At 38.5% G+C, this 14973-nt stretch overlaps 1 protein-coding gene across 10 annotated transcripts in view; it reads left to right on the top strand.

Moving 5' to 3' along the window:
- Positions 1–14973, top strand: part of RGS7 (regulator of G protein signaling 7) — a 525490-nt gene that overhangs the window by 471174 nt on the left and 39343 nt on the right. For 9 of the 10 annotated variants that reach the window (XM_045453091.1, XM_045453093.1, XM_045453090.1 and 6 more), the window contains one exon: positions 13029–13103. The exons of the other annotated variant lie outside the window; for it this stretch is intronic. In XM_045453091.1, coding sequence (XP_045309047.1) covers positions 13029–13103 — 75 coding nt within the window. The remainder of the gene's footprint in view (positions 1–13028; positions 13104–14973) is intronic. 10 annotated transcript variants of the gene reach the window in all.

Below are 14973 nucleotides of genomic sequence, written 5' to 3'. Positions count from 1 at the left end.
TGTGTTTATTTTTGTGCCAGGACCATACTTTTGATTACTACAACTTGGTAGTATATCTTGAAATCTAGGGGCACCTGGGTGGCTCAGTCGGTTGAGCGTCCAACTTCGGCTCAGGTCATGATCTCGCAGTCTGTGAGTTCGAGCCCCGCATCGGGCTCTGTGCTGACAGCTCAGAGCCCAGAGCCTGCTTCCAGTTCTGTGTCTCCCTTTCTCTCTGCCCCTCTCCCACTCATGCTCTGTCTCTTTCTCTCAAAAATAAATAAACGTTAAAAAAAAGTTTTTTTTTAAGAAGAAATCTGGAGTTGTTATACTTTGTTGTTCTTTTTTCTCAGGACTGCTTTGACTATTTGAGATCTTCTGTGGTTCCCTGTAAATTTTGGGATCATTTGTTCTAGTTGTATTTTTTTTTAAGTGCTGTTGGCCTTTTGATAGGGATTGCATTGAATCTGTAGATTCCTTTGGGTAATATAGATGTTTTGACAATATGAATTCTAATCCATGAGCATGGGATATCTTTCCATTTGTGTCATCTGTAACTTCTTTTATCAGTGTTATATAGTTTTCAAAGTATAGGTCTTTCACCTGTTTGGTTATGTTTATTTGTAGGTATTTTAATCTTTTTGCTGCAATTGTAAATGGTGTTGTTTCTTAAATTTCTCTTTCTCGACTTCATTGTTAGTGTTTAGAGATGCTACTAATTTGTAATTTTGTACCCTGCAACTTTACTGAATTTATTTGTAATTTCTAGTAGTTTATTGGTGGAATCTTCAGGATTTTCTATGTATAGCATCATGTCATTTGCAAATAGTGACAGTTTAGCTTCTTTCTTTACCAATATGGATGTCTCTTATCTCTTCTGTCTGATTGCTGTGGCTAGGACTTCCAGTACAATTTATCATGAATGAATGTTGAATTTTGTTAAATGCTTTTTTCTGCATCTATTAAAATGATCATATGAGTTTTTTCCTTTGTTTTCTTGACATGGTATGTGATGTGATTGATTTTTGTGAATATTGAACCATCATAGCATCTGAGGAATAAATCCTACATTATTGCGATGAATAATTTTTTAATGTATTTTATGTAGTTGCTAGTACTTTGTTGAGGAGTTTTGAATCTATGTTCATCAGGGTTATTGGCCTATAGATTTTTTTGTGTGTATGATGACTTTGTGTACTTTTGGTGTCAGGAAAATCCTGGCCTCATAGAATATATTTGGAAGTTTTCCTTTCTTTTCTGTTTTTTGGAATAGTTTGAGGAGAATAGGTATTATTTCTTATTTAAATGTGTGGTAGAATCCACTTGTGGATCCATCAGGTCCTGTACTATTATTTTTTCATAGTTTTCTGATTACTGATTCTGTTTCATTACTTGTAATCAGTATATTCAGATTTTCTATTTCTTCCTGGTTCAGTTTTAGAAGATTGTATGTTTCTAGGAATTTATCCATTTCTTCTAGGTTGTCAGCTTATTTAACTTAGCACCATGACCTCAAAGTTCATCCATGTTCTTACATATTGTGGGATTTTCTTTCTTTCTTTCTTTCTTTCTTTCTTTCTTTCTTTCTTTCTTTCATTCATTCATTCTTTCTTCTGTTAAGACTGAATAGTATTCTATTGTATGCATTTACCACAGTTTATTTAGCCTTTCTTTGTCAAGGGACATTTAGGTTGTTTCCACATCTTGACCATCGTGAGTAGTACTGCAGTTAACATGAGAGTGCTTCTATCTCTTCGAGATTCTGATTTCAGTTGTTTAAAACAAATACTCAGAAGTGGGATTGCTGGATCTTTTGGCAATTGTGTTTTTAATTTTTAGAGAAATGTCCATACTATTTTCCATAATGGCAGCACCATTTTGCATTCCCAACAATAGTGTGCAAAGGTTCCAATATTTAACAACAAACTATCTATAGAGGAAATTAGGAAAGTAATCCCATTTACAACAGGACACATAAAAAGAACAAAATACTTAGGAATAAATTTAAATAATGAGGTAAAAGACTTGTATATTGAAAACTACAAAATACTGATAAAAAATTAAACAAGGCACAAACAAATGGAAAGACATCCCATTTTTATGGATTGGGTGACTTTATATTGTTAGAAACCCACAAGCTTTTGAAAACCAAAAACTGACTCATGAGCTGTGCTATTATGCCCTATAGCTAAGTTGTTTCATCTTAACTCCACTGTGCCTTAAACATCCAGGTAGGGAAAATGGACAGAGACACAAGTTTTATTTGTCCTTGAAGACTGTAGGTCAAAATGGAGACAGTTTGAATGGAAATTGTAAATGCAGGGGCAGAGGAGTTTGCTCATATTGCCTTCTCTAAAACTGAGCCTTTGTAAGTTCCCAGTGTCCTCCTGCTTTTTAAGTATTCAACCCCCATAAAATCTGGAAGCAATATACCATTAGCCATATATACTTATCAACCAATGGGCTATTTATATTTCAAGAGAAAAAAAATATTTGAGCTAAATTTTCTTGAAACAAATGTTTCTTTGAAGCCTAATTGAAGAACTAGACAATATGTTTCTTGTTCATAATGTAAGATAATAATGATAATTTATGACCAATTGGTCTGGGATTTAAGTTATAGGTACCAATATGCTTGAGCATACACACACATATACCAAAACACAGTAAATAAAACTCATTTCATCTTTTTAGCACGAGTAGTGTTCAGAAATAGCTATTATGTAAAATGTATGATTTCTCTCATTCATTCATTGATGTATTCATTAAGCACCTACTACGTAACAGAAAAAAAAATGATGGCATTAAACATGACAGGCAAAGCCTCTATATCTGAGGAGCTTACATTTTGGTCGAGAAAGAAGAAACAAAGATAATATATAAGAACATTACATGTAGAGGCAAGTGCTATAAATAAAAACAAGGTGATATGATTGGAAGCATTATGTCGGACCCAAATGGCAAGGGGCCAGCTACATAATATTTGTGGAAAGAAGTAGCAGCCAGTCCAAAGGGAAGAACCTGATACATATAAGGAATAGGAGGGAGGTGGATGAGGTTGGACTGAAGTGAGCAGAGGCAAAGAGATACCAAGCAGAGTTGGAAAGGTAGACAGAGGCCATTTATGTAGCACCTTGTAGAACATGGGAAAGGGTTTGCCTTCTATCTGAAATGTGATAAGAAGAGGCTTGAAGAGGAGAGTGGTGACATGGCTACAGTATTGAAAGGTCAGTCTGGCGGCAGTGCAGAGAACAACTTGGGTGTAGAGTGTAAAAAGCAAGAAAGGATTGATGAAGACAAATCAGAAGTCTGCTGAGATAGTCCAGGTGGGAGATAATGGCAGCTTGGACCAGGATGGTGGCACAAGGGGGAGCAGATAAATTCAGGATGTGTTTGGAGTAAAGTGCACAACACTTGCTGTTGAATGAAATGTGGGAAGGAAGGGAAAGCAAGCTGTGGCTGACGACTGCCAGATCATAGCATGAACACCCTGGTGGATGGATATGGCCTTTGCTGCAAAGGCAATGAGGAATGGAATGGGGAGGCTAGGAGGAGCTCAGGGCTGGTCAGTGTCTTTTCTGAGCAACTGATCTAAAACTAGTACTGTGTCTGGAAGGCTTCTCCCACCAGTGGTTGGTAGAGCAGGGGCACGATTGTTCACTTGCAGGATTTGGGGCAGACACTCCTGTAGGGCACTGCCCAGTGTCTCACTGCACTTCTCCTCCCGCCCCTGAGCACAGAATGAATTGCCAGCTCCCCTTCCGTGTGAAGTCCCCGTATCTCAGAACTCCAGAAAAAGTTTTCATGTCATCTACTCTGACCCACTTAATTAGCCTGTAGATATTTATGTCCTGATAAGTTTTCTGAAAGATATGAGAAGTTACCTACATTCCCTTTGTCATAACTTGCATTTCCTTCCTCTCATATCCAAAAACCTAATTCTACCTAAAACTTAGCCAAGAATAAACTCCAAAAATTTTAGCCAAAGAAATTGTTAAAAACACCCACACTCTAACTCAGGTGCTTTGGTTGGCTCATTTGCAAAAATATGAGACACTGTGTTCAAGAAGCATTTTTCTGCTTTCCTGACCCCTGTCAGAACCCAAGTAACAGATTAGAGGATGATGGGTTGGTGCTGGGAGGAAGGACACTGAGAGCAACAAAATTGACAACTGACTGGCAGAAGGCAGAGGCATTCAAAAAATGACCTAAAATGTCATGAAAGCTCAAAAACCATTAAGAGTTAAGGCCATCCAGCCTCACAGGCATTGCTGTCTTAAGGATGACACAGTAAGTGTAGTTCTCAATAATGACCTTGAATCAACAAGAAAAGATTGCATTGCTTTGGATATAATTGTGCAAGAATCTAGGGATGTGTGGGAATTATTTTAGAATATCTTTTTTTCCAATGGTGAAAATAAAATTGAGTTTTGGCTCTCAGTGATAAATATTTAATCTGCAAAATAACTTTATGTGAACCTCTCTTTTCTGACACCACTAGATAAATAAAATACTTATCTTTTCCTACCTTTGGAAATCAAGTTTAATGCAACAGAGTGTGTCTTTGAAATTCATCTTCTTTATAGAGGTCTTGCTGAGCTGAGTTGTGTGTAAAGACAGCCTTTCTGTGTGTATCTGGTCCGGAGAGGGAAATATGCCTCTTTTCCATTTGGGAACATATGACTTAAGACTCTCCCATATCCTTTGTAATTCAAGGCTATTGAATTCAAGGCCAATTCCAGTATCCACTGATTTTCATGAAGTTGTTATTTTCTAGTTGTCCCTTTGTCATTTGTTGCAACAATTATTGTAAGCCTTTTGAAGTTACTTATTTGTACTACTTAGGAATTTTAGTTATTTTTTGGTGAGTTATTTATACTATGAGGAATTTTATTTGGTTCTGTTCACCAGTTACAGCACAGCATTAAATCATCAAGACCAACAATAGTATTACCTGCAAAATTGTTTTCACCAATTCAGTTAAGTGATCCATTTTCCTACTTTTCAGCTCTTAACTTTTATGCTGGGGAAATTTCCATTGCCATCAGAGATCTGGTTTAGGTTTATTTCCTTCATGCCTACATTCAACAAACACATTAGGAGTTAAAGTTAAAAAAAAAAATGAGGACATTTGATGATATTAAGCTTATGGACGAGGAATCCCAAAATCATGTTGCTACTCACCCTCCCATGAATGAGATCCCAGAAGGACAGCAACATAATGCCATCCCAAATGCCAGTTAGCTGTAGGTTATGAAAATGCCCTTGATGCGAACCCAGGACTTCCTAGTGCACAGTAAGTTGGAGTGTGTGTGTTCAGTCTAAGAGGGGTCTTTTTCATTCCCCAACTAAAAATCTTTCCATGCCCTCAAATTGCAACCAGCATTTTGTGAAGAAAAAAATCATAGGACATGAGGGAGATCAATCACTTGTATGAGTGGTAGACCCATGCATACCTGCCTCAGGCTTTTGTCACTTCCTGAAGGAGCTCATATTTTATTCAAGGTAAGTATGACAACTCAGCCTCTACCCAGTGATTTTCTTTTTATTCCAAAGAAATTCTAGCTAGAAATATTTTAAATGTCTAAAAACTGGACATGAAACATGAGCAATGCCTGTGATCACAGAGAAGCCATAGCAAGCTCACTCATTAGGGTCCTCTTGGTAGCTTGTTGAGAACTGTGACAATCTGGCTGTACTTGTCTGCATGGCAGCTGCTAGTCTATAAAAAGGGACTATCACAGAAGGATGAACAGACAGTTACTAGATATTAAGTAGAAGTGGTCTGATTTCAACCAGAGCAGATTAAGAGAGTGTGGTAGGATGCACTGGAGAAGAATTTAGAGAAATGTAGTAGAGGCTCTGAGTAATGGGATGCCACTCCACCAGGTTTTCCATAACTGACTGTCAGACATTGGTTTTGCACATGCAATGATATGCACCTAAAAAGTCAAAGACACAAAAGGATGTGGCCAGCCAGGGACAGATTATTGTATAAGCATTAATGTTGAAGTGTTCTGAGCCATGAACCTTGACAATGACTGCATAAAGAGCTGTATTCTAGTTGGAGAATTCAGTAAAAATACTAAAATTGTGTGTAAATGAAATCCAGGAGCCATCCCTGATTTCTCTCTTTGTTTCCATTTGTTCCTCTCCCAGCCTTCCTCGTCTCAATAAATGGCACCACCTCACCCAGTTGCCAATAACTAGGTGTCATTGTTGACTCTTTGCCTCACCATGCTCCTTAACCCAATCCATCAGCAAGGTGTGTTGATTCTGACTTCAAAATGCATCCCTCACCAGGGTGGTACCTCTGTTGCTATCAGAGAGCCTGCACAGACACATCATTGTCACCCAGAGTCCATAATTTACATTGGGGTTCACTCTAATGTAATGGTGTTGTGCATTCTATGGCTTTAAACAAATGTATAATGACATGTGTCCACCGTTATAGTATCATACTGAACATTTCACCACCGTAAAAATTTTCTGTGATCTGCCTAAGTCATCCATCCCTCTCCCTAACCCCTGGAAACCACTGATCTTTTTATTGTTTCCATAGTTTTGCCTTTTCCAGAGTGTCATATAGTTGGAATCATATAGTGTAGCCTTTTCAGACTGACTTCTTTCACTTAATAATAGGCATTTAAGGCCCTCCATGTCTTTTCATGGTTTGCTTATTTCTTTTCATCCATAAATAATATTCCACGGTGTTCCATGCCACAGTTTATTTATCCATTCACCTACTGAAGGATGCCACATTTTGGCAGTTATTGTGACTAAACCTGCAATAAACATCCACGTGCAGGCTTTTGTGGGAACATAATTTTTCAACTCTTTTGGATAAATACTAAGGAATACAATTGCTGGATCAAATGGTGAAAGTATGTTTAGTTTTGTAAGAAACTGCCAAACTGTCTTCCAGAGTGGCTTGTTTTGTGTTGGTCTCAGCCTATCAATAACCAGTGTTATGGTTGGATCAATGATGTGGTTCTTATGTGGTTCTTCTGCAAGTTGCCCTTCCACAACAATTATCAGGAAACTTTGAAAAAAATAATGCTTTACAACTTACAGAAAAAAGTAATTAGATAGCACATCTGGGGCCACATAATAAAGTTGAGGAGAGGGGAGAGCGCATGAGCCCCAGAGTACTGCTTTTCTTGGGGTTGAGGTTGGGGGCCTAGGGTTTCATGGGCTCACTCTTTATTGGTGAATTTAAAACATAAGAGTGGAAATTTAAACACTGGAAGAGAAAGAACAAAAATAAAATAAAAACAAGTAGCCAAGATGATCAGTATTGAAACCAACCAAGATCTCCAAAACAAAGGAGCATCTGTGTTGGAGACAAACTGCTTCTTTATCTTTGAAGTGGGTTCTTCTTTGAAATGGTTGCTCACCCATCAATGCCTAAATCAGGCACTTGAATTACAAAAAGGTAAAACAAAAACAAAAACAAAAATAAAAACAAAAACAAAAACAAACCCGTCAAGGCTTTCACTACTGGGCTGTACCATTTTGCATTCCCACCAGCGAGGAATAGGAGCTCTTTTTGCTTCACATGCCCTGTAATATGTGATGTCAGGGCTGTGGATCTTGGCTATTCTAATAAGCGTGTAGTGGTATTTAATTGTTTGAATTTGCAATTCTCTAATGACACATGACGTACAGCATCTTTTCTTACGCTCATTTGTCATCTGTGTATCTTCTTCAGTGAGGTGTCTGTTCAGACCTTTTATCCATATTTATTTATTTTTTTATATATAATTTATTGTCAAATTGGTTTCAACACCCAGTGCTCATCCCAACAAGTGCCCTCCTCAATGCCCACACCCACTTTCCCCTCTCCCCCACACCCCATCAACCCTCACTTTGTTCTCAGTATTTAAGAGTCTCATGGTTTGCCTCCTTCCCTCTCTGTAACTTTTTTTCCCCCTTCCCCTCCCCCCTGGTCTTCTGTGAAGTTTCTCAGGATCCACATATGATATACCACCTCAATGCCAGTCAGAGTGACTAAAATGAACAAATCAGAAGACTCTAGATGCTGGAGAGGATGTGGAGAAATGGGAAACCTCTTGCACTGTTGGTGGGAATGCAAACTTGTGCGGCCACTCTGGAAAATAGTGTGGAGGTTCCTCAAAAAATTAAAAATAGATCTACCCCATGACCCAGCAATAGCACTGCTAGGAATTTACCCAAGGGATACAGGAGTGCTAATGCATAGGGCACTTGTACCCCAATGTTTATAGCAGCACTTTCAACAATAGCCAAATTATGGAAAGAGACTAAATGTCCATCAACTGATGAATGGATAAAGAAGATGAAGTTTATATATACAATGGAATACTACTTGGCAATGAAAAAGAATGAAATCTGGCCATTTGTAGCAATGTGGATGGAACTGGAGAGGGTTATGCTAAGTGAAATAAGTCAGGCAGAGAAAGACAGATACCATATGTCTTCACTCATATGTGGATACTTTTACCCACCTTTAAATTAGGTTGTTCATTTTCTTATTGTTGAGGTTTTTTTTCTTATTGTTGAGTTTTAAGAGTTCTTTGTATATTTGGGATAACGGTCCTTCATCAGATGTACCATTTGCAAGTGTTGTGGGTTTTTTTTCCCCAATCTGGCTTGTCTTTCACAGAGCATAAGTTTTCAATTTTAATGAAGTCCAATGTATCATTGATTTCTCTAATGTATGGTGCTTTTAGTGTCATGTTTAAAAAGTCATCACCAAACTCAGGATCACCTAGATTTTCTCCTATGCTATCTTCCGGGGGGGTTATAGTTTAACATTTCACATTAAGGTTTATGATCCATCTTGAGTTATTTTTTTGTGAAACCATAGTGAGTTTATATATTATATATATGCTATATATAATATATATGTTATATATATGAATATATATAATTTATATATATAATATATAAATACATATAAATATATATGTATATATGTGTGTATATATGTACATATATTTTTTTTTTTTTTTGAGAGGCAGAGAGAGACAGAGAGTGAGCAGGGGAGGGGCAGAGAGAGAAGGAAACAGAATCTGAAGCAGGCTCCAGGCTCAGAGATTATTTTTTTAATTTTTTTTAATGTTTATTTATTTTTGAGAGAAAGACAGAGTGTAAGCCAGGGAGGGTCAGAGAGAGAGAGAGAGACGCAGAATCCAAAGCAGGCTCCAGTCTCTGAGCTGTCAACCCAGAGCCCGACTCAGGGCTCAAACTCATGAACTGTGAGATCATGACCTGAGCCGAAGTGACGCCCAACTGACAGAGACACCCAGGTGCCCTACAGAGATTGAGTTTTTAAAAATATAAATCATATTAAGTCACTTCCCTTATGACATCCCCTTATGTTTAGACTTAAATCAAAGTCCTTACTGTGGGCTATAATTTCTACCTGACCCGACCACTTTCCACAGTTCCAAGCATCTTGGTACATTTCCCTCCCCTCTGATGCAGGAGCCTTCCTTCTGTCTGTTGACTCTCAGAATTTGTTCATAGCCTACACTGAAGCAGGATTACATAATCCAGAATCTGTGTCCAGCAAATAAGATTAAGTAGTAATCAGATGAATGAAAGGGTGAATGAAAGGAATTCTAGTGTAGTTACCTTAAACAACTTCCTTTGTGTGTAGCATTTAGTAAGCCCTGTTGGCCCAAGAACAGAAATAAAAGCTTCAATTGAATGTTTAAAAAAGTATCCTGAGATTGATCACTCTAAAATCTATAACCACTTTTTATGAGGATAAGGAGAGAATCATTTTCATTGAGGTAAAATACATTGCAAATTGAACTTTTAAACCTTGTACTGTGTTACAAAAAGACAAATATTTCAACATTCAAAGTCTTGATTTTCCCAGAATCATGTCTTTTTTTTTTTTTTAATTTCCAGGAATATGGATATTATCAGTTCTATTTGCCACCTTATTCTTAATTCTCCATTTATTTGTCATTTAGGACATTGTTTTAATCACTTCAGAAAATTTCACTTCAGCTACTGGGACTGAATTAAAGAAAGTGGTTCTCCATTACTCTCTTCACTGAAGAGTCCTTAGGTTTCCCCAGTTATCCTGAGCAGAGTGTGCCTTCTGCTACAATAATGTCATTTTGCATGACAGGAACTAAATGATATTCAGATTGTTTTAAGTAAAATGATGGTTTCATCAATGATGAAACCAAAATTTCATCTCTGTTTTGCAACTCATTGAGACACTTACATGTACACTATGGCAGTAATATTTCTCAATAATATGATCCTTTTGCTCCCTCAGGAATGGATTCTAAGGAATTCAATTGTACTTTTTAATTCAGTGTTACAGTAATGTCACAACACAGCTTAATTCTATTGAAAATAAATTTATCTTTGAATCACTAGAAATAATTTATGATTCTTTTCTAGGTCAGTGTAAATATTATTTCATTATTCCTTAAATTGAACAATACTATGAATTTAATATTATATCTGGCCAGTAGTACATGTTTGAATATTTTTATTGAGTGCTTACTTGGTAATGATGATGTTATTTGTATTTTATTGGGAAGCTATGCTTAGTAGTGCAGAAAACCAATCTAGCCATAACATTTCATGTGGATCTGGTGCCAGCTAGTGGTACATTTTATATATTAAAATAACCAAAGATGGGCACCTAGGTGGCTCAGTCATTTGAGCATCTGACTCCTGTTTTGGCTCAGGTCCTGATCCCAGAGTCATGGGATTGAGCCCCTCATCGGGCACCATGCTTGGGATTCCCTCTCTCTCTCTCTCTCTCTCTGTCTCTCTCCCCCTATGGCCCTCTCCTCCACTTGCACTCTGTCTCTCTCTAAAACCAAAAGAAAGAAATTAAATAACCGAAGACAGCATGGTCTTATTGGGATCAAATTTGCTCAAACGATAAATAAATATATTTCAGCCATGTTGGTGAGAGCCAAGAGGATGTACATAACAATGGATATATGAAATGTTCTGTTGCATAATGCCTTGGCCAATCTTCTCTCCAGTCCTGTGCTCCTACAGTGTGATGATTCACATACTTATCATGCTTACTATATTAGAAGACCATCCCTTTGTCCTTGTATGTCGCTATTTATCACAAAATTTATCACAATATCAGAAATAAATATTTATTAAATAAATAATAAATGGTCTGTCTTTCTCCAGGCCATGGAAGGGCATGCCCTTACTATTCCCACCCTTTAACATATAGAAGAAGATTTCTATGATCTGTCTTGCCATGAATCAATAAGAGCATAAAGAATTTCAGTGCCTCGTCTTCCTAATGGACCGAGCCTTACGGATGGAAGGCTGCAAGGAAATGGAAATTGAATAGGAAATGAAAACACTTTAATATTACTTTAATAGTTTTAAACCATTATCTTTGTTATCTTTGTTATCAGTGGTTGTGAATTCTGGCTGCATATCAAACTCACTGGGGTCTCTTGAAAAATACTTATGCTGCTAGTAGCCACAGAAAAATTAAGTCAGAAAATCAGACATTGATCGTATGGTGAGGTAGCTAAAGTGAGTTACTCAGTGTCAATTAGTAACTACATCCCACCCATGTGGGTGTTTTTCCTCCTTACTGCCAAGCAGATCATGGTTTATATATATGGTTTGCATATATAGATATGCAAACCAAATTTGTGATTTATTCATTTTTAGTGCAGTGTGTGTTATGCATGCACATGCATGTGTGTATTTGTGTGTCTGTAGTATATGTATTTCACATGCAACCTATGTAGAAAAAAATCAAGAAAAAGGGCTTTCTTTACTTACTTTTTTATCCTTTACACTATTATGGTGGAGCTTCTTCCCAATGGCTGTGCTATCAGGAGAGGGTTCTTCAAGGAAATTCCTGCATGCAAGTCTTCATTAAACCAAAAGTGAAGCCCCTTGCCTGCCAGTGAGTGTGGAGAACAGCTTATTTCCAGAATCACATCATTGCTGCCTTTTTGCCCCGCCTCCTCCCGTAACATCCCAACTGTGCAAAAGTCTTTTTCCACATTCATCGTTTCTCTGTAATCACTTTCAAGTATATCTCATGTTTAACGATCTTACATTCTGTGGGAAAAAACAGAGAAACTGCACAGAGTTATACAACATGATACTTCTTATACTAGTACCAGAGATCCCTATATCTGGTACCAAAACTTGAGAGTTAGGGAAACACAACCCACAAAAATGCTTCCTTCCAATCACTTCTAAAGACTAAGTGATATCTAAGGACCTTTCCAGATATAAGGTCCCCTGTATTCTTGAATCTCCTTTCTTCTCTTTTTCCTCCCACTACCTCTCCCTTCCCTCTCCCTCCCCCCTTCCTTTTCTCCCTCTCCTTCCTCCTCAGCCCCATCCTCTCCCTCTTTTCTTACTCCCTCCCTCAACCCCTCTCCTCCTCCAAATACAAAAGAAGGTTTACAGTTCTCTGTTTCTGTGCAACAGAACAGTAAGTCTGGCAAAATGATGCTCCTGAGATTGTCAGAGAACCAGTAACAGGCTGGCCACAATCCTATTCTCTGTATGGAAAACAAATATTCCTAGTCCCCCAATTTCACGAATCATTGCAAAAAAAATTCACCTGGGATTTGAGCTGGGTCAACTAATTGTAGTTTTCCAACTTGGGAAGCAAACAGCCATTTGATAACAGTGTCACCTCACATAGAGGAGTACTCTGAGCAGGGCTGTCTGTGGGTACCAGCTGGGCTATCAGCCACTTGGTCTCTGGACACCCTTGCTCCCAGTCTGCTGGATTAGCCCCTACTAATGTCAATACCAACTTTCAAAGGCAGAGCCTGTGTATTTCTTGTCCCTGTTTCTCTGGAATATATTCAAGAATGGTATCTGAAGTCCTTTATGTGCAAGGAGTGAGAGTGTACTACATTTTTTTACTGGCTCCGTTGATGGGTGGCTGTGGCCATTTAGAAAGAACTTCCAGAGACCTGTGTCATCACAGCTTTTGTTCAGGTTGTGGATGGCAAGTCATTAATGCATGAATCAAAAACCTCATCCCCAAAGATTCCTTTGTCTCTCTGTTTTTCCATTTCCAGCCTGGATGTGTAAATACCACTGAAGTGGACATTAAGAAGTCATCCAGAATGAGAAACCCACATAAAACACGGAAGGTAAAATCCACCTTTGCTGTTCTGATCTCGGTAATAAGTTGCACACCATAGGAGGACGCCATAGGAGGATGCCAGTCATAAAAAATTTTCTCCCACTTCCTGGAATATATTCTAGCATCTTCCCTGCTCTTCCTTGTTCCTTGGCTAGAAGAAAATCTGGGAGCTCAAACCCTGGTCTTCCATCAGTCCATCTCTCCTGACCAAGTAGAACCATCACGGTTCTCCAGCATGTGGTTTTCCAGCATGCACAGGTCGCAAGGCATGCAAGTGTCCCTGATGGGGCAAAGATGCCAAGGATACCTCCTCTGTCCATTGGAAAGAAGGGTCATCAACAGAGAAAGGCTTCTCTTTCAGAACCCGGAGGATGAGGAAACACAGAAAGAGATTATCTTGGAAAAAGTGATGTTGATGAGAGAAGGGCATTTTCAGAGAAAATCCTGAAGGAAAAGGGACATCATAAAGATGCAGGACTACAGAGTTTGCATGAGGACCCCCTTTTAACACCAGAATTTTGTGACACAACCGTAAGAGAGTGGTTGTTTGTTCTTTTGGTATCTGTTACATGAGAGAATACATAACAAACAAACAAAAAGAAACCTATCCAGAATTCAGTGACATTGTAAATAATCTCTTGAAAATACATAGCAATAGTACCTACATATTTATTTAAGTAACACAGACACATAGAAGGCATTTTTATTCATTTCGTGAAGAACACGTGATGCATATCAGAATTTCTGGCTTGAGGACATAGCCCATGACTGGCACCAATGAATTAAAGCATTCCAGAAGTTTAAGACCTTCCCTTTTATGGCTGTTTCCTTATGTAGCATTAGGGCTTTCCAGGGTGTATGTCCCTGCTATAGGCACTAAACACTTTTTTTTTTAGTCGTACTTCTTGTGGTCTTTTTCCTCTATCCCTAGAAATATCATGTTCAGAGGCCCCAGTGTGATCCAAGTACTTTTTATTTCTTTTAAGGCAGTTTACCTTGATGTCAGGATAAAGAAGCCGAGGGAAGAGTGCCACAAAACCTGCTCAGATGCAGTGCTCCAAAGCTGTGGCTCCCAGGGGCTCTCTGAGAGAAAGAGGCAAAACCAGACCAAAGCAGGCCTGTTGGCCCTGCTCTCCTGTGACTGGCCTCACGCAGTTCCTTCCATCCTCTGCACACAGCACAGCCTGAGGGCACGAGGGACTGGCTTTGTGCCGTGGAACAGCATCCAGAGCTGCAATCAGCTCTCCAAAAGCACATTTAGCCACCTATCACTCCTTCTGAATTTTGAAGAATTACTTTTCATGATACCTTCCTTTGTGTCAAGTTTTCCCAACAGACACCAACTGAGATATGCTCTGACTCGGAAAGAGAAAGCATATGGATGGGCAGATAGGACTGAAAGATAAGAGAGCCATCATTTACACTGTCTTCGCCATCCGGTATTGTCATTTTAACAGCGTTTCACGTGGCATCGTGCTTTCTGAGCGCTTGAAAAGCATCACTTGGCATTGCTGTGCTTCACTTAACAATGGGAAAACGCCAGGCCCGGCAAGGTGAAATGCTGTAGAGATGGAACTACTAAGCTCTATTTGTCTTGGTTGTGGTAGAGTCTCCTGTAAATCAATAATGGTAGAACCACAGGGCCTAAAGCAGAGCTCCCTAACTCTAAAATTACCAGAGAAAAAAGAAAGTTTTTGCCCTTGTTTTCATGCATGCCCTTGTTTTCAACAATTGGAGAATGCTGATTTTTTTTTCACCTTTGGATATATATAGCTTCTCATATTCAAGCATGTTGAATTTTCTAGAATCTTCACAAGTGTCATTTTACATAGAAGGTTATAGGACTCTAAGCCACATACTGGTTTCTTTTTTAGAAT

The sequence above is a fragment of the Leopardus geoffroyi genome, chromosome C3 (assembly GCF_018350155.1).
Source record: "Leopardus geoffroyi isolate Oge1 chromosome C3, O.geoffroyi_Oge1_pat1.0, whole genome shotgun sequence".
In the NCBI taxonomy this organism is placed as follows: domain Eukaryota; kingdom Metazoa; phylum Chordata; class Mammalia; order Carnivora; family Felidae; genus Leopardus; species Leopardus geoffroyi.
This window is presented reverse-complemented; position numbering and strand designations above follow the sequence as displayed.